Genomic DNA, 24467 nt, shown 5'->3' on the forward strand with positions numbered 1-24467 from the left:
TGTGCCACTTGCTGCAATGGTAGAAGAATGGTAGAATGCTCTGGTACTTTGACCAGACGAGAGTCCTTTACAGAGAGACGGAAGCGTGTCTGTATCTGACAGGAATGTTTTTCTCTGTCAATGCCATCTATGCCGAGACACGTTGTTTGAGTCTGGTGCAGATACAACAGAGCCAGCACAGCACGTGAACTTGGTGCATGGGATTCACACTGTTCTCACTGACTGCTGGAACCTCTGTTTCTTTTTTCTGTACCCTCCTGCCTTCCTCTGCTGAAGTGCCAAAGAGCCACAGCAGAGCTATTCTGGGTAGAGAGGGAAGAGAAGGTGTTTTTCTGAGTATGTTGCTCCTTCCTTGTGCCTTTTAAGCGTTGTGGGGGTGTGATGCCAAACAGCATGACACCCCTGTTTGAAACATTCTCTCCCTTGGTGGCTCAGGGCAGAGGAAACAAAGCCAGAACTGATGATTTGACTGCTTCAATGACCTTCTAGCCTGGCATCCTTTGCACCTCCTGTACGGCCCTGGAGTCACAGCTAGGCAGTGGTTTCCATTTCTGTAGCTGCTGCTTCTGTTTGGGGAAGCCAAGAAATGTGTATTTCACTGAGACAACTCCCCAGTGGCACTCCCAGGAGATCAGGGCAAGTATCCTTTTGCAGCCTGAGCTGCTGGGCTTTGTTACAATTGATTACAGTGTGGCTTTGGCATATAACCTGAAACTGGAATAACATGGTGCCTGTGTCTGTTTGACAGAACTGGTCACACTCTGGAGAGATTTGCCTGGAAGAAATCCTTGGGTGGTAAAGTTTCAGCTTTAATGCAGCCATCCCAAAGGAGATCTTTAATTGGTTTCTAATTGGTACCAGTAAGAAATGTCATGGTTATCTTTTGCCCCCATCCTTCACTCCCTCCCCTGCTAGGTGAAAGCTGTTTCACAAGGTCCTCCAGTGATTCCTGGGCACGTGGACATGCCCCTACTCTGGAGTGTCAGCCCCCAGGAGAAGAGAGAAGGTTCAGCAAAGTGTCAGAACTATTCTCCTCCTGAACCTGGCCTCTCCTACCTTTGCCTGGCCTGGCAGTGGCTGCTAAACCTATTGCAGAGGACGGAAAACCAACTGTGTAATATTTGTGAGTAATTTTATCAGCCTTTTAGGACTCCATTGGGATTGGTTAGTGACCTGAATCACCTTTTCTAATGTGCCGTATCTCTGAAACCACTCTTGCAGAATCAAGTAGCGATGTGCTTGCTAAAACCCTGTGGATGGCTGAACAGGTCTCATTCAGGTGAATGTCTAAATGGTCCCATTTGAAAATCCTTTCTTTGTGTTTTGAGACTTTTCTCCATGGAAATTTTGCCCAGAAAAACCCCCAACCCAAACCCTTTGGTGAGTTCAGTGCATCAGTCCTGGAAATATCTCCTGTTAGTTCCCCAGTGCTGGCTGGGTGCTATCAAGTGACAAGAACAGGCACTCTAGAGCAGATCTCCTACTGGGGACCTATTCTGATAACAGAGAAGCAGTTGGAGCAATGACCTTCCAGATTCCAGATGCCTGGTGTTACCAAAAGTAAAGCCCCTGTGTTCTTTCTCTGAGCAGAGTGAAAAAGGAGATTCAGGAAAACTGAACAGAAAATGTGTTTGTTTTCCACTTTCATGTTGATAAGACAGAACCAACCCTCCTGTCTGCTCTGGATCCTTCTGCCAAACTCATTCTGTCTGTGCCCTAGAGGTTTATGAGCCTCACTTGCTTATTCCAGAAGGATTTACTCTCTAGGACTGCCTTGTAATCCCATCTGCTACTACAGGGCCTTCTCCTGGATATGAGTTTCTGGTAGTGTCCTAGAGAGACTCTTGTCCCTGTTTCAGGTGGGACGTGCTTACAGTTGCCTGATGTGTTTTTCCCAGTCACTCTTGATCTTCCCAGCAGGACACATTTCTTTGTCTCACCCAGAGTATTGATTCTGGATCCATCCCAGTTTGTGGTGAGATTTCTTGTACTAAGCCAAAGTGGGACAGATCTTCCCGAGGCTTTTCTTTGCCAGACTCAGGGATGTTTTCCAGCAGCTCTGCCAGTGCTGGAGTTCCCAACCTTTGTGGTGTTCAGCGTCTCTGAGGTGTTTCAGTCCTGTTTGGACACTGGGCTTGGGCACAGGTTGGTCACTGGCTCAGGCTGCTTCAGTGACGTCTCAGCTTCTTGCTTGCATGTAAGGCGGAGGGGAATGGCCAGGGCCCGTTGATAGCACTGAGAGTGTTTTCAGAAGAGGCAAGGACTTGCTGAGAGGTTTTAAACCCCTTTTTCTGCACAGATCTCTCTTCCGTCTTTCCCACAGTGCATCCAGAAACAGGCAGACAGCCCTCCAAGCAGAAGTAGGCTGCTGGAGAGTGGTACACCACAACAGAGTTTCCACTGGCTGTCTTTGGCACATGGTGTGCTCTCTGCTTCCTGGGCAGCATCAGTGTTGTGTTGGTTTGTTGTGCTTTCTGCTTGTGGTGTTGTGCTTTCTGCTAACACTGTCTTTGTGTTGCAGGCTGTGCTGAGAAGGGAAAGCATTGGCTTATACCCTGTGGTGAGAGCTCATTTCCATGTGGTCAGCACAGGAGCCAGGTAGGTGTGTGGTAACAGCCCCTGTGTCCCTGCAGGATGGGCTCCTGCCATCCTGCTGCCAGCAGCAGTTGTTGTGTGTTGCCTGTGTCAATGGAGGGATCATCAGCATTTAGAGAAAGCGTCTGCACGTGCCCGGTTCTGGATGGGCTGTGCCCAGCCCTTGGGAGCAGTGACCTGCTGTGAGCTTTGTTTCAATCCAGAGGTGGATTCACACTCAGCTCTTCCTCATGTATTGGAGCATGTCTCTGGGGCATCTTTCCCATTGTGTGGCTTCCAAAGTGTGTTTGGTGTAATGTAAGAGCTCCCATCCAGCTGCTGTCAGAACTGGAGGGTTCTATAGGAAAGCTGCCTTGCAGTGCCACTGTCTGGGTTTCTCCAGCTGAGGATTGTGTCTCCCCAAAAGCAAGTGCACATTTGTGTGGATGGAAAGCAGGAGATGTCCTTGAGCTTGCTGAAGTGTGAGCTGGCCTTTAGACTGCTGTTGTTAGTGCAGGCAGGATATGTTGTTCAGCAACAGGGGAGAGAGAAATGCTTTTAAAACCAGAAGAGTGTAGTAATAGAAGTCCTAATCGTAGGACACAGACAATGACACAGAAGGGAGGTGTCAGTCTGCAGCTTGTCCTGCTGCCCTGACTGGGACAGCTGCCCTCTCATTTTCATATGGCCTCAATGTTTCTGCTCTCAGCTTTTATCTATTCAGCAAAGTCTGCTCCCCACCAGGCTTTCATGGAAGGAGTGCTGGAATGGGACCTGTGTCAGGGTGCTCTTTAACACAGAGCATGAGTGCTAAATGAGTAGATGAGCCCTGTTGTGTGGGGCATGGGAAGTGTAGGCAGGAGCCTGTCAAGGCTTTGGAGGCTGTCGTCCTGTGCTGCTGGAATGGGTGAGAGACATGCACGTGGCTGCCACCTCGTATTGCCGTGACCCTGCTCAGATCCTGCACAGCCAGTGCACACAGAGAGTGTCCACAGAGAGTGCCCACACACCCTGTGTGTTGCTCATCCAAAGCATTTCCCTGTGGCCTTTGCTACTGTAATTCTCTGTCTCAAGCCACTGGCTGTAGAGCACTCTGCTGCAAAGGTGATGGCTGCCCCTGCCGTGTCTGTAGCTTTTGGTGTGTGCTTGGGGTGCCCCAGCCCTGTCTGCCTGCTCATCCTGACAGGAAAGGCAGGGAGTGATGAACCGTGCCGAGAGAGCTGCTCCAAGGAGTCCCAGAATGGCAGAGTGGTGGGGGTGGGAAGGGACTTCTGGAGCTCATCCAGTCCAACCCTCTGCTAAAGCAGATCCACCCAGATCAGGCTGCACAGGGACGTGTCCAGGTGAGTTTGTAAAGGCACCTGAGAAGGAGCTTCCAGCCCCTCCCTGGGCAGCCTGGGCCAGGACTCCCTCACCTCACACTCAAAAGCTTTTCCTTGTGTTTATGTAGAACTATTTGTGTTCCAGCTTTTGTCCATTACCCCTTGTCCTGTCACTGGAGACAGCAGAAAAAAGTGCCATCCCATCCTCTTGACATCCAGCTTTGAAATCCTGGTAAGTGCTGATGAGATCTCCCCTCAGTCTTCTGTCGGCTGAACAGTCCCTGGTCCCGCAGCCTTTCCTTGCAGCATGTGCTTCAGGCCTCTAACAGCCTTGCCAGGAGATGGGAGTCTCCCCTGGAGGACATGTGCCAGGCCCCCAAGGTTCCCTTTGCATGGAAACCCAGACAAAAAGGGGAGTGATGTGGCCCAGGCAGCAAGGTCTGCCTGTCATGTTGATGGTCTGTGTGAAAGAACGCTTGCAGAGGTCTTGTCTGAGAAGGCAGCTACTCTGAGAGGTCCTTGGCATAAACCAAGTTCCCTTCCCTTGTAAATATGCAAAGGAGCATCTGGGATGACAGGAGAGTCACCCTTGAATGAACACAAAGTGAGTCCCAGCTCCCACGCCTGCAGCAGAAAGCTCCATCCCTCCCAGCAGGGTTGGAGGGCAGGTCTGCACCTTGAGCAAAGCTCCCTGAGCAGGGAGGAACAACAGCCACCTCTCAGCAGCTCAGTCTTCCTGAAAGCCTCTGCAGGTTCCTGCTGGGTCACATCCAAGCAGGCAATGTCAGGCTGGGGCAGGGAGTGGGGGCCGTGCAGGAGATGTGGCTGTAGCTCTTGTTCCTCAGACACTTTCTAGAAATGGGGGGGTCAGAATACGGCCCAACAAACCAAACATCTCTTCCCTAAATGTTCATTGCTGGTAGAGCAAACACCTCTTCATGCAATCTGATCAGGTGCTCAGTTTGTCACCTGCACGTGGAGTTTTCTGTCTCCTCCTCAATGTTTTCTTTGTCAGCTGTTGCTGACGTGACCCTGCTCCTCAGGCCCTGTGGCCATATCAGCTTCTTGCTGACATCCTTGTGACCCGGGTGATGGTGGTGATGAGCACTCTGGCAATGTTTCCCTTCCAATGGGCTGAGCTCATTGGAGCCTGACCCACAAGCTGGAGATCCTGAAGGAAGCCAGGGAGAGCCTGATGGACAAAATGAAGAGGAGTCGTGCTCTTGGGGAGGAGCTGGAGCTCTTGATCAGCAAGCTCTGCAGCCCCAAGGAGTTGGCCAAGTACCAGATGTTCACTGGTGCTTTGGAGGTGGTGGTGACACTCTGGCTGAAGCTCTCAGGACGCCTGGCTCGTGTGGAGCCCCTTCTGAGCAGCCTGGGGGAGATGCCCCAGCGCAGAGCGGGTCGGTGTCTGCACAGCCCCGGCGTCTCGGCCTGTGTCAGGGTGCAGGGCAGCAGCAGACCCGAGGCCGTGCTGCTGTGAGCTGGGCCCTGCAAAGGCTCACAGGCAGGCAGGTGGCTCAGTGCTTCTGTGCAAGCAGCAGCAAAGGCGCTTCTGACCCTGGGAATCTCCATCCCAGCTTGTAGAAATGTCTCAGGTGCTGCGGGTGTTGCCTCAAACAGAGGGTGTCTGGCTGGGACAGCAGTCTGTGGGAAAAGTGGTTTGACCCCAAACCTGTCTTTATGGGCTTCCCTCCAGCTGCACCTCATCCCTCTGAAGATCATCCCATCCCCACAAAGCCCCCCTCAGGCATCACAGTGTCCCTGCTCACCTCAGAGCCACCCACTTCCAGCAGCTGCCTGCCTGGGACAGAGCATCAGCATCAGCATTGTCCCAGGAGCAATGGACAATGCTGCAGTGACAATGGCAGAAGTTCCTGAAATAGGTGGAGCCTTTGGAGGAGGAGAGACAGCCTGGTAAGGAGGGAGTCACAGCAAATGAGAGGATCAGCCCTGAGCTGGGGCTGTGACATTCCCTAAACTGGGACTGAGCCTCAGTGGAGACACAACCCTGGCTGCTGAGCATCCCCTTGGGTGAGCGTTACAGCTGCGTTGGGCTTAGAGCCCTGCTGGGCTTTAGGTTAAATCCTGTCTGTTTAGGGTTAGGACTGGGTTGGAGTCCCATGGGAGTTTTGACCATGTCAGGATGAGGTTAAATCTGTCTATTTATGGTTAGGCCTGGGTTTGTACCCCCTGGGATTAGGGCTGGTGTAGGATGAATTGAACTGCTGTATATGTAGGGTCAGGACTAGGTTAGGATGTTGGGGTTTCAGCTAGGTTAGGCTGAGTTCAAATCCTGCCCATTTAGGACTATGAATGGTCAATTTTTAAAGCACTGCTGGGTTTTGGGCTGGTTCAGTGTTAAGTGATGTCAGATTGATTTCAGGTTTAAGCTGGTTTTAAGACCCTATTGAGGTTTCATTTCCAGGATAACTTAAGGTGTGTATATTTAAGGCTCTGTCTGTGTGAGGGTCAGGATCCTGGTTGGGCTTGGTTAGGGTTAGGTGAAGTCTGTGCTTCCAGCAGAAGCATCCTGAGCTTGGTGCCATCAGCACTGTGCAAGGAACAAGGCTGTCAGGATCAGTCCCTGCTGGAGAGCTGGTAGCCAAATACGTTGCTCTTCTTCAGCACATCAGCCCTGTAGCTGTGCTGGGGTGTGGGTGAGCGACCACAGGGCGGTTAATGGGGACTGTCCTTTGCCCTTGACTTGAAGCCAGGTCCCTAGTGGAACATGACCCTGACAACAGACAGCAAGGGCTGGTTGGGCTTTAGGAGCTCGTTAGATAGTTGTAGTTTGGCATTTTGAGTGTAGAAGGTAGAAGATGGAGTGTAATCCTTCAGAGCACTGCAAGTTTTGCCATGCCAGCCCCCATTGCTTGCTCTGAGAGCAGCTGTGTGTGTGTGTGTGAAATGTGGATCTTCCTTGGGGAAAGTGCCCGAGGGAAGGGGGAGGTAACCTGCAGCAGAGACTGGAAGTGGAGGCAACTTCAACATACAGATGTCAGTCTTCAGTGTGTGGTTGCAGGAGAGTCATTTGGATCAATCCCTGTGGGAAGTACCTCCAAGTTCTCAGAGGCAAGAGAGATGGAGAGAGCTGGTGCCATGCCACATGGAGCTGCGTGACTGGGCTGTGTGTCCCTCTCCTAGCTCTAACTCCTTCTGCACCTCTCCTCTGGAGTGCCAGGAGGAGAGAAAGGTTCACAGGGTGTGAGGAACATCCCGTTCTGAAGCCAGGGAGCTTTCTCTTGCTGGATAAGGAGAGCTGTCAGCTCCCACAGCCTTTGCTAAGATTTGAGATTTGGACTCCACCTTCTGCAGGAAGGTTTATGGCTTTTACTTGAGCTTTATGGGCTGGGAAGAGAATTTGCCCTTCTCAATACCTTGACTGGTATCTAATCTAATATCTATATCTAATATCTATATCTAATTTACAGCAGAGTGGAACTTTCCCAACTGCAATTGGCTGTTTCCTCTCCTGCTCTAAAGGTGGCTTTTCCTATCATTGTTCACACCCTGTGACATTGCTGAGAGTTTCTCCTGCTCTGTAGTTTTCCAGAAGCACCAGTGGACTCATCTTTATCAGCTCCTGAGGAGCATTAGGGTCATGCTGTCCCTGGGCAATGGGAGCCGTAATAGTCACAGTCTGGGACTGATTTTCAAGCCAGAAGGAATTAAGTTGCTCTTTGGGTGCGTGGTGACAGTGTGAGCACAGGTGCCCGCGGTGTCTTTGCTGCAGGAAAGGTGTGAGGCGTGCGAGCGGCGCTGCGCTGCGCTGCGGGGGCGGCGCGGGACGGGCGGCAGCCGGAGCTGTCCCTGGGGCCGCTGTGCCCGCGCTCGCCGGCGCCCGCTGGCAGTTGCCGCCCCAACGGCGAGTTGCGGCCGCTCGTCCGGGGGCTGCTGCCGCGGCTCCTGCGGAGCGTCCGAGCGCTGTAAGAGAGCGAGAGGTCCCTGCGCTGCCCCGCGCCGCCCTGCCGAGGGGTCCCGACATGCTGTCCTGGCTGGCTGAGCTCTCCTCCGCTCTGCGGCGGGAGCTTTCCCGGTGCTGTAAGTGAGAGTCGCCCCTCCTGGAGCTCCTGGCCATCGGCCCTACCTGCTCTGCCGGCCCCCTGGGGCAAAGCTCTGGCTGGCCGTGCCTGGGATGCTTTTCCTCTCTGGCCTCTGGAGGGAAAGCACAGCGGGAGTCCCTAAGAGCAGGTCCATGGCACCACCTGGCTGATGGTGCCAGTGAGGTGTTGTCACTGCTGCTGGCCTGGGGAGCTGATGGGTTGTCATATCAGAAACCTTCCTGCGAGTGCACGGCGTTCATTCTGGACTGGGTTTCATCTCAGGTCTGCAGTGCCTGCTGGCATTGATTGATGGGGGAGCATGGAAATGTTGGGAAGGGAGCTCAGAAAGGAATCTGCTGTTCTCCCCATGTGTGAGCTTCAAGGCCCTTCCTCCCAGTCCAACAGCCCAGGGGATGGGGGATGGGGGTTGGGGTCAGTTCGTTACAGATGGACGTTGCCACTGCTTCTTCTCAGGGGGAGGCCTCCTCACCCTTCCCCCTGCTACAGTGTGGGGTCATGTCAGAAACCTTTCTGTGAGTCCATGGTGTTCAGACTTGGCTGTGGTCCATCTCAGGTCTGCAATGTGTGCTGGGAAAGATTGATTGCTGGGAGAGCATGGAAATGTGTGGAAGGGAGTTCGGAAAAGAAGCTGCTGTTCTCCCCACGTGTGAGCTTCTGGGCAGTCTGCAGGAATCTTGCTGTGTTTGAGCCCTGTGGTTGTTTTAGTCTAGAATGGCTTTCAATGTGCTGGTGGTGGTGTAGCCCTGGCTGGGTGCCAAGTGCCCACCAAGTCGTTTTATCATTCTCCTCCTACACTGGACAGGAGAGAGAGAAATGTATCAAGAGGTTCCTGACAGAACATAAGGACAGGGAGATCACCCCAAGCAGCTTCAACTTGGGGAGAAATGGTTTGATTTATTAATGAATAATCAGAACACAGCAAGGAAAATGGGAAGTAAAACCTGAATCCTAAAACACGTCCCTGACCCGGGGGGAGTCCTTCTGTCCAGGACTCCCACTCCTCCCTGTCCAACAGCCCAGGGGATGAGGGTGGGGGTTGGGGTCAGTTCGTTACAGATGGATGTTGCCCCTGCTTCTTCTCAGGGGGAGGCCTCCTCACCCTTCCCCCTACCACAGTGTGGGGTCCCTCCCACGGGAGACAGTCCTCCAGGACCTTCTCCAGCGTGGCTCCTTCCCATGGGCAACAGTTCTTCATGAGCTGCTCCCACAGGGCTCCTTCCCACAGGGTACAGCCCCCAGCGTGGGTCCTCCACGGGGGAAACTGTCCTTCAGGAGCAGACTGCTCCAGCGTGGGTCCCCCTGAGATCACAAGTCCTGGCAGCAAACCTGGTCTGGCCTGTGCTCCTTTCTGCACAGGTGCCCAGGTCCTGCCAGGAACTTGCACTTTCTCCTCTCATCCTCCTTCTGCTCCCTCCTTCTGCAGGGTTTCATGTCACAGCTGAAGATGCAAGTGCTGCAGAACAGCAAGCGGAGGAAGGAAAAGCAGAAGTAGATGGTGACCCCAACGTTTCCTGTGAGGTCAGTGAAGCTGGTGGCCAGCCAGACCCAGCTGAGATACAGTGCATTCCATAGGAGAGCAGAAAGGGGCATTTCTGAAGGCCATGCTGAGCCTGGGAAGCAAAGCCATATGGAAGCAAATGACTTTACACAGAGTCTGCAGCAAAGCATCCCTCTCATGCACTCCAGGAGAACCCAGAGCACCCACAGCAGCAGCAGCTGCAGCCACACTGGCTGCTGGGGATATCCGTCACCAGGCTGGGGGTGGGGTTAGGCATTGCCTCCCGAGCTCTTTGGACCTTGACTTCAGCGTTAGCAATGGTGGCTTTTCAGCGTCCACGTCCTTCCTGCAATGTTTTCTCTTCCTGCAGAGGGACAGAGGTGTTAAAACAGAGTCTCAAGGCCACCCTCAGCTCTCTTCCTCCGTGTTGGTCTAAATACATAATTGATAACATACCTTGTGCAACAGATCCATGAGAGACACTAAAGGGCCTTTCTCTCTTGGCTCTATTGCTCATCATCTGTCTGCTGAAAGCCAGAGCTGCTTGTGAAACAAAGCAGACTTCTTCTGAGTTGCACCAAGGAGATTAAGAATGACACGTGAACTTGAGGCTTCTCCTAAGCTTGGAAGCTGTCAAGAAGCTGAGATGTCAGCAACTTGCTTGCATTCAAGAAGCTGAGATGTCAGGCAACTTGCATTGCTCTATCATTACAGTGGCAAACCAGATCATGTTCTCTCTCTGTGTCTGTTGCCCACAGTAATGCAACTTGTTCCGAGACCTTCACTGGTGGATTTGCCATCCCTGACTAGAACAGAGCTCTGTGTTTTTGTTTAGGAGTGAAAAGGAGACGTGAGGTCACCTGGTGTGTTGATGTTGGAGTGAGGTGAAGAGAAAGGTGTCTTTCAGGGTTGATGCAGTGGATTGCTGTCAGCTACCGGTGTATTATGGACAAGCTCCTGGCAAGTGATGCTCAGCTGTCCCCCAGGTGTTGCAGCACAGCAGTGATATGATAGGAAGGTCTCAAAGCTGTGAATTGCTGTGGCCTGGAGAAGGGTGTGAGAGCCAATGACCCCTTTAAGCACTGTTGCAACTGAGTCTCTGATGCTGGGGCTGGTGAAGTGCTTGCTTTCTGTGTGCACACAGGGGTTGCTGTTGCTGTTGCATCTTGTGTTCATCTTTTGGAGCCAGGCAGGTGGCAGCTGGTGGTTTGCAAGCATCTGGGGTTGCTCAGCAAGCTCCAACCCTCTCATAGGCAGAAACATCAACCCCAAGGGCAGGTCCTAATGGGCATGTTGGTGAGGTTATTGTCTCCATGGGGAGAAAGAGAGAAAGAAAGAGTACGGGGTCTAGTGCAATAGAGCTGTCCCTCTGACTGTCAGCTTGCCTGAACTTCAAAGGTCACCCATCCATGGGTCCCATATGTGCAGGGACTGACTGAAAGCTGTGAATTCCGTGTGTGTGTGAGCTTGGCTGCAGTTCAATATCTCCTGTGGGAAATCTCCTTCAGGAGCGGCAAGGCCATAGAGTGGCACCGGACTTCTTGTGCAGAGGATTCGCTGCAGAGGGGACAGGAGCCAAGAGGGGTATCTGTGCCCCTGACCTGGCAGAGTCCACACCTCTGAAGGATGCTGGTTCAGAAAGCCCTTCACAGGCTTGCAGCTTGGTTGAGGAACATCTGCCCTTAAGGACAATCTGCTCTTAGAGAATGTGACTGCCCACAAATGGGTGCAATTGGCATCAAGTCACACTGGAAGCCCAGCTTAGAGTGGGCAGCCTTTGGTCAGCCTGGGCTGTGGCAAATGCTGCCCCAGAGGAAGGATCCCTTCCCATTGCTGCCTGCTCTTCTGCAACGTGTCTGCAGGGCTGGTGTCACACGTGCTGGACGTGACAGCCGCGCTCGAGGCACGTGTCAGGGAACAGCTGTCTTTGATGCACTTGTTTGCCTTCTCCGGAGCCAAACAAATGCCTGTGTCAATACTGTCTGATCCTTTTCATGATCTGTGGCTACTCTGGACCTGCCAGTCTGCTTCTGTGAGGTGGCCACTCACCCTCCAAGGCAGGAGCCTTCAGCCAGGGAAGGAACAGCAGCCTGGGAGTCGCTTGGAGTTGTTTGGCAAAGTTCTGTGCTGGAGGAGGGTCTGTGTGCTTTTGCTTTGAATGTGTGGTGCTGTCTTCCATGGAAGTGATTATAGTTGAGAGAAAGGCATTGCATCTCTTTGCTGATTGTGTTTCAATGCAGAAGCTCAATGTAACTGCAGGTTGTTTTCCAGAATGCAAGTCAAGACTGCACACCAAAGGAATCTCAGGAGGAATGCAGCAAAATCATCCTGGAGGTTGGGAGGCCAGTGCCATTGCCCTGTCTGCCAGGCCTTCAGCAGTCAGGGCCTGGGAACCAGAGCTATGTGGCCCCCCTGAAGTCCCAGACAGGTATAAAGGACAGAGTTAAAATCCCTCACAGCACCCACCTCCCAAACGTGTGTCTGTGTGGTTGAGTGGGGGGTGAGGCAGGTTAGCAGGGACTGAAATCTCTCCTGGCACCTTTTGCTCACTGAATCTCTCCAGGGTTTCCTTTCCTGCTGGTGTCAGCAGGGCTGCTGCCACGGACCTGGTTGGACAGATGTCATTTTGTGCAGCCACTTCTCTGCCAGTGGCCTGTCAGTATCTGTTGGAGTGAGTTGGCTTCTGTTCAGCCTCCTGCGGCATCAGCAGCGCTGCCAAACACGGGTAATGGAAGGAGTTGATCCTATATGTGATGGTGTAGGGGCCAGAAGGAGTCTGTGGAGGATTCTCAGGGTTGCAGTGGGTTCTGCACTGACAGAAAGCTCTTGGTGTGTTGGCATGGGGGTGTCACCTTTTGGTTGACTTGTCAATCAGCTTGTTGGAGTGGGAAGCGGTATTCTCAGATCGTGCCCTCCAATGTGATTCCCCCCAGGACAGCCTCTCCTCTGCAGCTCTTTATCTTGCCATTGCTGAGCAAACTTGGGGTTTGATTTTCTTCTGTTTTCCAGCTGCTGCAGTGTCTGAGAGGAAAAGACGGAGAATGGGAAGCTCCAGCCTGGTGCCCAGGAAAAAAAGCAGAGGCTTAAAGCAGAGAATGGCTGACATGGAGAAGAGCTCAGCAGGCACAGGGTGAGCTGGGGCAGAGGCTGTGAAGACAGGAGGGCTTCAGGAGTGAAAGCCATCCCTTCCTTCTGTTGCTAGGGATGGAATACCAGTGCAGTGAGTTGATGCTGCCAGGTGTGCTCAGTGACAAGGACATTCATGCAGTACCTGGCTGTAGCTGCTGACTTACACCACTGGGCACAGGTGTAAAGGGAGGGTGAAAACACAGAGGAGAAGACAAATGGAGCCATCCCTGCGTGGGACAGTGCTCTGACCTCCTGTCCCATCTCATCTTGTTCTGGTGGCTTTTATGACTTGCCCCACGCTCCTGGGTTTCCTGTAGCACAGGAGCATCCCACTGTAATCACAGGACACTGCAGCTCCTTTCTGGGGCAAGTTCTTAGCAAAGGCTGTAAAATAGATTGGTCTGTGTTTTGACTTCACTGAAGTGTATCTGTGTTTCAAATCTATTGCCTTTCCTTCTTTGGCAGAAGATCCACACTGTTGTGTATTTTGAATGGTTCTGTTTTCCAAAGCCTGACCCAGGCACCAGTTGAAGCAGCTCTGGAAAGTGTCCTACTTGTCCTGGGTTCTAAAAAGGAAGAAAAGGACTGAGGGGTCTCTCCAGCTGCCAGCAAATGTACTTCACCTAGAGAAAGCTGAGATGTAGCTTCTCTGGGTTTGGGCAGCCCCCTGAGCTTTCTGTGCTCACTTCAGACCCACCTGGGTCACCAGCAGGTGTCACTGAAATCAGGAGGAAAGTTCTCCACAGCACTGAGCGTTGACCAGCAGGCAGTGCTGTGTTTGGGCCCAGGCCACTGGGGGATGGCCCCTCCTGTTCCATACAGATGGACCAACCTGCCTGCAATAGGGACACAGATTTGCTCCATTTCCCAGACCTACTTGTCATCTTGATGCCATCGTCACACGTGCGGTTTCATTCTCTGAGGGGCTTCTGTGAGGGGCTTTGGTGGCTCATAGTGATGTCTGGTGCTTGGGTAAGAATGTCCTTTGGCTGAACTCTTCTGGAGGCTCTACATGGAAGGTGTTGGTTCCTTCTTTCCAAGTCAAGGTTTAGCTTCTCTGGCTTAGGTGTGAGATGGGCGAGAGACACTGGCTTTCCTTCCCTCTTCTTTCTGTTTCTTCATCCAGCCATGGCAGTATCCCTTTGTCTTTGGTGTTTCACCCCTTGGCTCTAGCCAAGACTGTGTTTCCTGCCTGCCTGGGCTAGGGGAGCTCAGCTTCTGGCCTTTTCCAGCATGTTTGTTCACATCTGTCACACCTCCTGTGTTGATGCCGATTGTTTTGTTTCTCTGCCTTCCCCTTGTCCCTCCTTTCTAGCTGACTGCTGGCTGGCAAGCTCAGGAGAAACTCTGTCCTGCCTTTGGCATTGAAGCACAAACCCAAGCTGGGCTGGGAGGCTTGTTTCTTCGTTGTCCTGCTCCTGGGGGCAGTGGCTCTGACCCCTGAGCTGCTGCTGTCAGAACGATAAGAAACGGTGGAGTGTTGCTGGAGGCTTGGGCAGAGGGTTTGAGGGGCTGTGCTCAGCCTGGGCTTCCCAGTAGGAAGGTCTCAGGCATCCTTCATTCAAGCTGCTTTTTCCCCCAAGCTAGCAGGGAATAAGAAGGTACCAGGGCTTTTCCTTTCCTTCATGGCTGCTCCGAATAAAGCCCCATGTGCACTCCCCAAAGGCTGGTGAGTATGAACAAGGGCCAAGTCCAACAGCAGCTTCCTGTGGGCCGCTTCTGTTTGCATCCTGCTCTTTCCAGCCCACCTCTTTCCCTGTGATTATATACTGCTGCAGCCTCTTCCTTGTTGCTGAAGGGCTGGCTGGAGGATGGGATTCAGCTGATGTTCCTCTTGCACGCTTTCTCATGGGGAATGCTGCTTCTCTCTTGCTCGTTTGCAGTCTCTCTGTTTCTTGTGGCTCAGATGTCAGTTTAAAGAACATGGAGAGTGAGACTCCAGCCCAGTGCACTGGCCTGAGCTCTGAGGTCTGGGTGGCCCTGGAGACAAAGAAGACTCTTGAAGAAACATCTAATGAGAGGCCTACCCAGACAGAGAAGGTGCTGAGCAGGTGAGAAGATGGCTGGCTTTGCTTGTGGGTCACGAAACAGAGCCCTTGCACGGGGGAGGCTGGGAGCCTGGCTTAAGACAGCACTTCAAGTGCTTGCTCAGATTTTGACAGGGCTGTGGAGGGCAGTTTGTGCTTTGCAAGACCTCAGCACCTGTTGATTCAGAGCGTGGCTTGTGAGGTCCTGCTCCAAATGGGAATATTCCCGAGCACACAGAACGATCTGTAAGGCAGGGTGGGGACAAAGGAACCCTGTTGTGTCCTGAATGGCTTTCAGGCTTTGACTGCTCCGTGATCCCAGGCAGTAACGCTGGGCCAGGATGGCACTGGAGGGGCCCATGGCTCTGGGGAGCTTTCCTTGTGTGACACTTCTCTTTGTGCCACTGGCAGAGACATCTCCCGGGGTTACGAGCGGGTCCCGATTCCCTGTGTCAATGCTGTGGACAGTGAGCCGTGTCCCAGCGACTTCAAATACATCGTGAAGAGCTGCTTCACCTCCACAGTGGCCGTTGACAGCAACGTCACTCATTTACAGGTGAGGCTGCTGTGTGTCCTGCGTGTTGTCCTGTCCTGGGCTGTGCATTCAGAGGTGCTGCAGTGCACTGCAGCTCAGAGTGGGGTTTCCATTCCAGATGGGATTGTCTGATCCCAACGTTGCCAGCAAATTGCAGCTGGGGCCGTAGCCCAGCTCTTGCCGTAGGAGACGGGTTCTGCTGGTCTTTGTTTCCGAGCCCTGAGCCATGCTCTGAGCTCAGCCGTGTGCTGTAGCATCAGACATGTGGTGCTGGCTGCTGTGGCTCCTGTTCAGCCTTCTGCTCTGTTCTGTGTCTGGAGAGCCAGCGAGTTGTTTGGGGCCCCTCCTCGTGCTGTCGCCCTCTGAGCGCAGCGTCCGGCCGAGGTCTCCACTGTGATACCAAAGTCCTCCAAGGGCTGAGGGCTGTGAGAGCAGAGGTGAGGAAGTGTCGGGTGAGGGTGAGCCTGTCTGAGCCCTTGTCTCCTGTTGCAGCGCTGCGCGTGTGCGGACGACTGCTCCTCCAGCACCTGCGTGTGTGGGCAGCTCAGCGGGCGCTGCTGGTACCGGCAGGTGAGGACACAGAAGCGTCTCTTGGGTCAGAGCAGCGCTTGGAGCTGCCACTCGCGGCCTTGGGGCTGGATAAGTGCGCCTTCCAAACAGCTCCTGGCACAGCAAATCTCTCCCTGTTGGAAAATGCCTCAAGTTGCAGTCTCAGCTCGGAGGGGTGTGTGGCAAGAACAAGATGTGAACTCGGGGAAGCTGCTCCTTGTTATTGGAGAGTGTTACTGCCATGGGAACCCAGCCATCAGTGATGGCCACGTGCTAGAGAGCATGTAACAACCCTTCTGTGAAATCAGCTTCCGTTTGTGAAGCACACAGCAAATGCTGCCATATGTAAACCAGGGGAGAGGAGAGCAGAGAGGCATTCTGCCTGCTTCACTTTGTTGTGATCCTTGGGGATGAGGGCAAAGGAAAGGTGTCTTAACTGCAGTATTGCCAGAAGCCTGGTTGGGTTTGGGTAAGTGCTTTTGGAGCTTTGGGGAATGTTGTTTGGGAAGAGAATGTGGTTCCCAGAGCTTGGGAGCACTGGGCTAGCGCTCGGGAAGTGTCGGCTTTGTTGCAGAGACAGACTGAGCATCAGCTTGTCCCCTGCAGCACTGCAGAATGCTCCTGGTGACGATGCACAGCGTTCTGGTGCTGCACAGGGTGATGCCAGGCAGCAAAAGTGGAGATGGTGCCTTGCTGTTGTCAGCTGTGGGTGGTGGTGGGGAGTGTGCCACAGTCAGGGCAGACCAAACCCCCTGTAGAAGCTGAGGTCTGGTGCTGCTTTGAGGGAGGTCGGGGTGAGGCTCTGCCTTGGGGTTCTCTGGGCTGTGTTTCTACTTGGGCAATCTGTGCTCTTGCTTGCCCTGGTCACAGTGGGTGACAGGAAGAGCCACTAACCCAGTCCTGAATGCCTCTCCACGTCAGGACGGCCGACTGCTGCCCGGATTCAACCAGAGGAACCCCCCGTGTATCGTCGAGTGCAACCCCATGTGCTCGTGCTGGCGAACCTGCAGGAACCGCGTGGTGCAGAACGGGCCCCGGTGAGAGGAGGGGCCAAGCGCAGCTTCCCCTGGCAAGACCAACACTAACCCCTCTGGGCCTGCCGTAAACCACAGAGCCCAGAGGGAGCTTTCCCCAGCCCTGGAGATCATTCATCCTGCCCTGAACTCCAGTGCTGGCTGAGCAGGAGGCAGGGTGACTCATAGGATTCTTTCTCTGCCCATACACTCCCTCAGTAAAATGCCACACACAAGCAGCTCTTACCCCAACAAGTTTGCAGCTGCAGCGTTTCTTCCTTGTGTTTCAGCCAGGGAGCTGGAGATGACGGAGCTGGCCCTAGCAGAGGGCTAAAGGATCAGAGCACTTATCTCAAGGTGTTGTGACTTGCCAAGGGCAAGCTCCTTGCCTTCCCCCTGCATCCTGCAGAGCTCTGCTGCCTTCAGTCGCCGTGGCCCTTCCCTGCCTTCCCCTGAGTGCTGCCTGTGCACATGGAAGGGAACTGCTGAGGGTGGGATTCTGGTGTCCCACGTGCCCAGCCCCAGGGAGCACCTTCAGCTTTAGCAGGGGGTTGTGCTGGATGATCTCTGGAGCTCCTTTCCAGGCCCCCACTGCTGTGGCATTCCGTGATTCTGTGCCCAGAGCGGTGCTGGAGTGAGCTCTGTCAGGGGTGGGGATGGAAATGCTCTTGTCTGTGTGGTGATGGGAGGTTGCTGCCTTTTTGCTCCCATCTCTGGGACAAGCTGTTGTCTTCCTGCAGGGGGCTGCCATCAGCATGTTTCCTTTGCTCTTTTGCAGTGTTCAGCTACAGCTGTTCCGCACACGAGAGATGGGCTGGGGCGTGAGAACCATGGAGGACATTCCAGCAGGAACCTTTGTATGCGAGTGAGTGATTCAGCTCTGGCCCACTCATCCCTGTCCAAGGGCCTGGGGGCTGCTGCAATTTGCCAGCGAGTTGGAACGGAGCCGAGCGCTGGCTCTCAGTCAGGAGGTGTTGTAGTCTTTAAACTGGCCCATGGGCTCTGTGAAATGGTTTGCAAAGGGTTTCCTGGGTTGCAATAGTGTGGTGAGTTCAGAGCTTCTACACAATGGAACTGGTCACAATAGCTGGGGAAACACAGGAAGGGCAGACACAAGCATCTTGCTTTGGGCTGTGAACAGCACAGACCCTGCAGTGGTGTGCAGGAGAGCCAGGGCCTGAGCCTGACCATGAATGTGAGGAGAATGGGACTCACGTGCTGATCTTGGCCAACTGCTGTGCCTGGGCCCTTCCCTTCTCTTCCCTCTTCCTACAAGGAGAGATTGCAAGCCAGGGCTGTGATGGCACCAGCATCTCACTGCTGCCTTCCCCGTGTGCCGCAGGTACGTTGGTGAGGTGATCTCTGATGCCGAGGCAGAGCTCCGTGAAGACACCTACCTGTTCGACCTGGACAATGAGGTGCTGTGTCTGAGGGGTGTGTCGAGGCCAACCCGGGCTCTGGCCTCTCCAGGAGAGCAAAGAGCCCGTTTGCCTCCATCCTGCTGTGCAGCAGGAGCTGAATCCCCCTCTAGAGGAGGGCTGTGACCTCCCTGGCTTTTAGTTAGGAGAGAGTGTGTGTGAGGCGAGGCTGAGGCTGGTTCAGGGGCCACAGCCCAGCAGCGCTGGGCCACCGCGGCACGTGCTGCCAGCCCCGGGTTTGGTGCTCGACAGAGACTTGTGTGAAAGCCATTTGGGCAGCCTGAGCTGGGCTGCTCAGGGTTTGTCCCTCGAGTGTGGACACGCAGTGTCGGCTGGGTGGGCTGTCAGCTCTGTAAGTTCCTGGGAAAGAGCTGAGCTGGGAGACTGAACAGAGCCCGCTGCCTTCTCAAGGGCTGCAGCAGGTCAGGCTGGCAGGGAGCCGAGGCCTGTTGTGCTGGGAGCTGGCCTGTGCTGCCCTGTGCGGGCTGTCTCACAGCAGAAATGTCACTTTGGGAAGTGCCACCTAAAGCTTAGAAGCAACGGTTTCACTTCAGGCAGGAGACGTGTACTGCATCGATGCGCGTTTCTATGGCAACATCGGCCGCTTCATCAACCATCACTGCGAGCCCAACGTCTTCGCTGCCAGGGTCTTCACATCCCATCAGGACGTGCGCTTCCCCAGGCTGGTCTTCTTCAGCACGAGGGACATCAGAGCTGGAGAGCAGCTTGGGTAGGTGCCGGCCCTGGGCCGCAGGGAGGATGGAGAGCAGAGGGACGAGCGCTGGGCTGCTGCGAGCTGCTGGGCTCCAGCGCTGTGTTCCCGGGGCCGTGCCCCCGCCGGCACTCGCCATCCCCTGAAGCTTTGCCGAGCCCCAAACGGTGGCGGCGCCGCGGGCTGCCGCCCCCCCATCCTGCAGCTCTGGCTGCCCCATCCCTTTGGCTGCCCCGTGCTGCTGCTCTGCCCTGAGCCCGGCTCCGTCTCTCTCCCGCAGCTTCGACTACAAGGAGGATTTCTGGGCCGTCAAAGGCAAATCCTTCAGCTGCAAATGCGGCTCTGGCAGGTGCAAGTACACGAGCTGGGCGCTGGCCAAGCGCCAGGCGCGCGCCCTGTCCCGCAGCACAAAGCCAAAGGAGGCCCCTGTCAGCAGCTGGGCGGCAAAGGCTCCACGGCACAGGCACTGAGTGGGTGTCACCCTGTGTGCTGGGCTTGGCGGGGAGAGGGTGAGCTGTCCCTGGCACTGCAAGGGGCTGTGGGCAGGAGAGAAGAGAGAAGAAGAGAGAAGAGAGTGGGCAGGAGAGAAGAGAGAAGAAGAGAGAAGAGAGAAGAAGAGAGAAGAGAGAAGAAGAGAGAAGAGGGAAGAGAGAAGAAGAGAGAAGAGAGAAGAAGAGAGAAGAGAGAAGAGGGAAGAGAGAAGAGAGAAGAAGAGGGAAGAGAGAAGAAGAGAGAAGAGGGAAGAGAGAAGAGAGGAGAAAAGACAGAAGTTAGAAGAGGGGATTAGGAGAGGAGAGGAGAGGAGAGGAGAGGAGAGGAGAGGAGAGGAGAGGAGAGGAGAGTATGGGGATTGGGGGAGGAGGTGGGATAAAAGGGGAGGACAAGAGAGGATCAGGGGAGTGGAGGAGAGGAGAAGATGGGAATTGGGGAAGGAGAGGAGGGGAATTAGGGGAGGGGAGAGGAGAGGTGTAGAAAAGAGAGGAGAGGATGGGTATTGGGATAGGAGATGGGAGAGAAAGGGAAGAAGAGGACAGGACAGGGAGAAGGGAAGGGAAGGGAAGGGAAGGGAAGGGAAGGGAAGGGAAGGGAAGGGAAGGGAAGGGAAGGGAAGGGAAGGGAAGGGAAGGGGATAAGGGGACGAGACAAGGGGAGTGAAGTAGAGGAGGAAGATTAGGTGAGGGGAGGGGAGGGGAGGGGAGAGGAGGGGATATGGGGAGGAGAGAGGAGAGAGGAGAGGAGAGGAGAGGAGAGGAGAGGAGAGGAGAGGAGAGGAGAGGAGAGGAGAGGAGAGGAGAGGAGAGGAGAGGAGAGGAGAGGAGAGGAGAAGAGAAGAGAAGAGAAAAGAGAAGAGAAGAGAAGAGAAGAGAAGAGAAGAGAAGAGAAGAGAAGAGAAGAGAAGAGAAGAGAAGAGAAGAGAAGAGAAGAGAAGAGAAGAGAAGAGAAGAGAAGAGAAGAGAAGAGCCCACAGCCTGACCTGCAGCTCTCCATCAGTGTGGGACCTGCTGCCATCAGAGAAGCATCTTGTCACGTTTGATTTTCTGTTTCTATTCTATATCATTATATTTTGTTCTGTCACAGAAACACTTTTCCCCGGCATTGTTTCAAAGTTCAAACACGGCTCCTTCTTGTGTTACTATTAAAAGTATTTGCCCCAGCTTGAAAGAACATTTAGTTCTCAATCTTCACATGTTGTCTGTAGGAGCTTGCTCTGACATATTCTATTGTCCCTCCTGTCCTCCACTTGCTGGAGAAGAAACAGGCACAGTACTGCTCAAGTGGCTGGGTGTGACATGTGCTTGAGGCACAGCATCTGTCTCAAGGGCTGTGTTGAGGAGAGAGCCTGAAAAGCAAAGGCAGAGCCTGATTCCCCGTTCTGCTGTGCAGCTTTGCAGCCCAGGCACTCTTCTGCTGTGGGGCTGAGCCTGAAGCCCTGAGCCTTTCCTGGGAGGGAGCAGCACTGAGGCCTGAGAAGAGGAAAGATTGCCCAGCATGAAGCTGCTGTCAGCCTTTGGCAGGCTTGGTGGGGTTTCTGAGCTGCCTGGCGCTGCCATTCCTGGAGAGCACTGAAGGGCCAGGGTGGCTGCCTGTAGCCGCCGGCAGGAGTGTGGGCAGCAGCAGTGAGCGGGGCTGTGTGCAGCTGCGAACGGCTTTGGCACCGGCTCCGAGACTGAAGTGCTCGAGCCCAGGGCAGCATCGGCAGCGTCGTTCCTTTCTGTCAGCGCCGGCTGCTCGGGGCATCGCTGCACCCAGCGTGCCCCTGGGAAAGGAAACAACACAGCTCCCATCCCTTACGGAGAGACGAAGCGACGATCCCACTGTGGGCACTGTGGCCTGGCTGGAAATGCTTTCAGCTGCTTTGGCTGCTTGGTCCCACCATTTACAGCCCAAACACAACTTCTCCTCTCCTGCTCCCTGTCCTTTGCCTTTTTCTATCACCATGTTGTGTTTCCTGGCCTTATTTTCCCTCTCTCCCCCACAGCCTGTCCCCACTTTCCTGCCCAACTCTCTTGCTCAGCTGGCTGGAGCTTCTCTCTGGGCCTCCATCCTACTCCTCACCCCCTTTTAGCTCTTCCTCTGACTCTCTCAGCCCATCAATGTTCTGCCCTCCCGCACCTCCTTCTGCTGATCCACAGCCCTCTGTTCCTCGCTCTCCCTGGATGCTTTTCTTTTTCTCCCCTCCCCTCCTCTCCCAACCACTCTCTTTCTCTCTCCCTATTCCCTTCTGTCTCAATTCTCTGTCACTCCACTCTCCTGGTGCCTTTTCTGTCTCTCTGTCCCCCTGTCCCTCTCCCTGCCTGTGTCTGTGTATCCCATGTTCTCCTTTCTGCCCTTCCAATCCTCTCTCTGTCCCTCTCTGCTGCTGCTTGTTGCTCTTTTTCCTCCTGCACTCCCCTGCCCCCTTCAGCTACCTCCCTTTCCTGCTCTGTCCCTCTGCCCTGCTCCTCCCCAGTATTTTCCTCCTCCTCCTCCTTTGGCTCCTCCTGGGGCTGGGCCTGTGCAGCCCTGGGGAGGCGGCCATGGGGCTGCAGGGTCAGGGGGGCCTGGCCAGGGGCTGGTGTCCCTGCAGGGTCAGGCAGCAGGAAGGAGGCCCTGGGGCACGTGGGAGCTGTAGGCCTGGGGCACTGGCTACCGGCCAGCCATGTTGGCTCCTGGGCCATGTGGGAGCTGTAGCCCTGGGCAGGGGCTGGCAGCCGTCCCTGTTCATTGCTGGGCGCTCTGGGAGCTGTCGCTGCCCCCTCAGCTGCCCACAGCCGTGTCGGTGCTGTGAGGCACAGGCTGTGCTGCAGCTGTGGCCTGGCTGAGATGAGGCCTGGGGCTGCCCCTGAGGCCAGGGAGGCCCTTGGGCAGCTCTGGGGGTGTCTCCTGGCTGCTGCCCACCCTGGGATGCTGATGGCAGCTCCAATATTGAGCTGGGCCTGGCTGGGGCAGCCCCTTGGTGACCCAAGAGCTGGGGAGGGGCAGGAGATGGAGACAAGGCCCCGGGCACAGGCCCCGGGTGCCCCAGCTGCCAGAGCCCCCGCAGCCGCCCCAGCATCTCAGTCCCTGCCCTGACAGCAGCAGTGTGTGGTGCTGCTCACTCTGGCAGGGCTTTCACTCCATCTCCCTTCTCCCCACAGGTGCTGGGCCAGAGGTTTCGCAGGCACAGCCCGGCCGGGAGCTCGCCGTCCTGGCTGTGCCGCTGCTTTGGCAGCCGCCGCGGGGAAGGAGGGGACAAAAGCTCTGCCTTGCTGGCTGCAGACGGGCAAGTTCACACACCCAGGTAGGGACCCTGGCTGTGGTGCCAACCTGATGTCCTTCAGGAGTGAAGAACACAGGGTAGTGTTGGCTGGGGGCTGTTGTTGTTGTATGTCTGGGATTGATGTGACCTTTCCGAGGCAATTGTTGGGATTTCAGCAGACATTTCCAGTGAAGCCCTTGCTGACTGCTGGTCAAATCCCTTCCTTCAGATGCCTTTGTTTCCCTCAGCCACATCTGTGACTGATCCCAGCAGCCCAGTGCCACTCCTGCGTGGTGTGTGGAATGCAGCAGTGCATTTGGGGAAGGGATTTGGGGGACACGTGCCCTTGTAAACACGCTCATGACAGGCATCAGGAGTTGATCTGAAGAAGTGATCTTTACAACTTTCCTTTTGTTCCTTGTTGCATCTTTTTCTCACCATCACTATTCACGTCTTTTCGACATGACATTGGGGCCGACAGCGGCAACACCACCAGGCCGCCCGCACGGATTACTCAGCCCCCCGCTGAGGGGACAAGGATCACCACACACTCAGCATTGATGATACTTTATTCCAACCCCTTGTTTACACCATGTGCTTACATCTGCTACTCCCCGCACCTCCTCTCACTCCACCCCGTGCCCACCTCTTCTGTACCTTCCACCTCTCACGTTACAACCCGAGATCTTCCGGACGCCTACCACAGAGGCTCCTTCCTTTGTCGTGGTTTGGCCCATCAGCGCAGCAGCACCACCACAGTCTCTCGCTCGGTGCCCCCATCCACCCACACCCTCGTTAGGATGCAGAGGCCCCAGCGAAATGGGGGTAAAAAGATCACCAAGGTAGTTGTAGATGGAGACAAGGGCAGGGAGGGCTGGCTGCCAGTTACGGCTCCGGGCAAAACAGACTCCAGCGCTCAACTGAGAGAGGGAAGGAGGAAAGGTTATTCTACAAGAAACAGAGCAGAACAAAAGCAAAAAGGGAGTAGGATGAGGAGAAAATTACAAGCAGCACTTTAAGATCTCCCTCCCCCATCCCTCCTTTCTTCCCAGGCCCAGCTCACTGCTCCCCAGATCTCTCCCTCCTCCCCCCTCAGCGGCTCAGGGGGGCAGGGAATGGGGGATGTGCTCAGTCTCTCACAGATGGGCTCTGCCGCTTCTCTCTGCTCACAGGACGACTCCTGGCATCCTTCCCCTGCTCCAACACGGGGTTCCTCCCCCAGGACACAGTCCTGAACAAACACCTCTGGTGTGGGTTGTTCCCAACAGCTGCGGCTTCTGCCGTACGGGGTCCCTCACACAGGCACAGTCCTTGGTGAATATCCCTGGCGTGGATTCTTTGCCACGGTTGCAGTTTCTGCAGTTGCAGGGTCCCTCTCTCGGGACAAGGCCTCTTCTGGGCATAAGTTGAATGAGCTGCTTTGTCGTGGGTTCCTCCCCACAGTTACAGCTGTGGATATTGGGTCCCTTCCTCAGGACACGGCCTCTTCCAGCCATAGTCACTGCTCCTGGCTCGGGGCCTTTAATGAAGTGAATCGCTGCCCCTGGTCTGGGGCCAGCTTTAGCAAAGTGAGTCTCTGCCCCTGATGTGGGGTCTTTAGAGAAATGACAATAAATCCCAGCTTCACCAGCTCTCTCCATAGAATGCATGGGAGTCTCTGCTCCAGCACACCTCCTCCTCTCTTCCATCACTGACCTTGGAGTCCGCATGGCTGTTTCTCTCTCTGTTCCTACTCCTTGCACCACCACCAGCCAGAAGAAAAAGAAGGGGCAGAAGAAAGAAAAAGATGGAGGAAGAAACCTCCTCTCCCAGCTTCTTCTTAAAAAGTGGTCGTGGAGGCGTCTCATTGGCTCAGCCCCAGCAGTGGGTCTGGCTCAGAGCTGGGGAGAGTTGCGAGCAACTTCT

At 54.8% G+C, this 24467-nt stretch overlaps 1 protein-coding gene across 1 annotated transcript; it reads left to right on the forward strand.

The window, feature by feature from the left end:
- The first annotated feature begins 5739 nt into the window (after positions 1-5739).
- LOC133627578 (histone-lysine N-methyltransferase EHMT1-like) lies at positions 5740-22608 on the forward strand. The gene is made up of 13 exons (XM_062013858.1): positions 5740-5813; positions 7633-7940; positions 9387-9476; positions 12471-12591; positions 14474-14641; positions 15029-15173; positions 15645-15722; positions 16623-16738; positions 17493-17579; positions 18057-18132; positions 18687-18862; positions 19125-19272; positions 22462-22608. The coding sequence occupies exons 1-13, from the start codon at positions 5740-5742 to the stop codon at positions 22606-22608; spliced, it is 1734 nt and encodes a 577-aa protein (XP_061869842.1).
- Positions 22609-24467: the final 1859 nt, after the last annotated feature.

The sequence above is a fragment of the Colius striatus genome, chromosome 22 (assembly GCF_028858725.1).
Source record: "Colius striatus isolate bColStr4 chromosome 22, bColStr4.1.hap1, whole genome shotgun sequence".
NCBI lineage: Eukaryota > Metazoa > Chordata > Aves > Coliiformes > Coliidae > Colius > Colius striatus.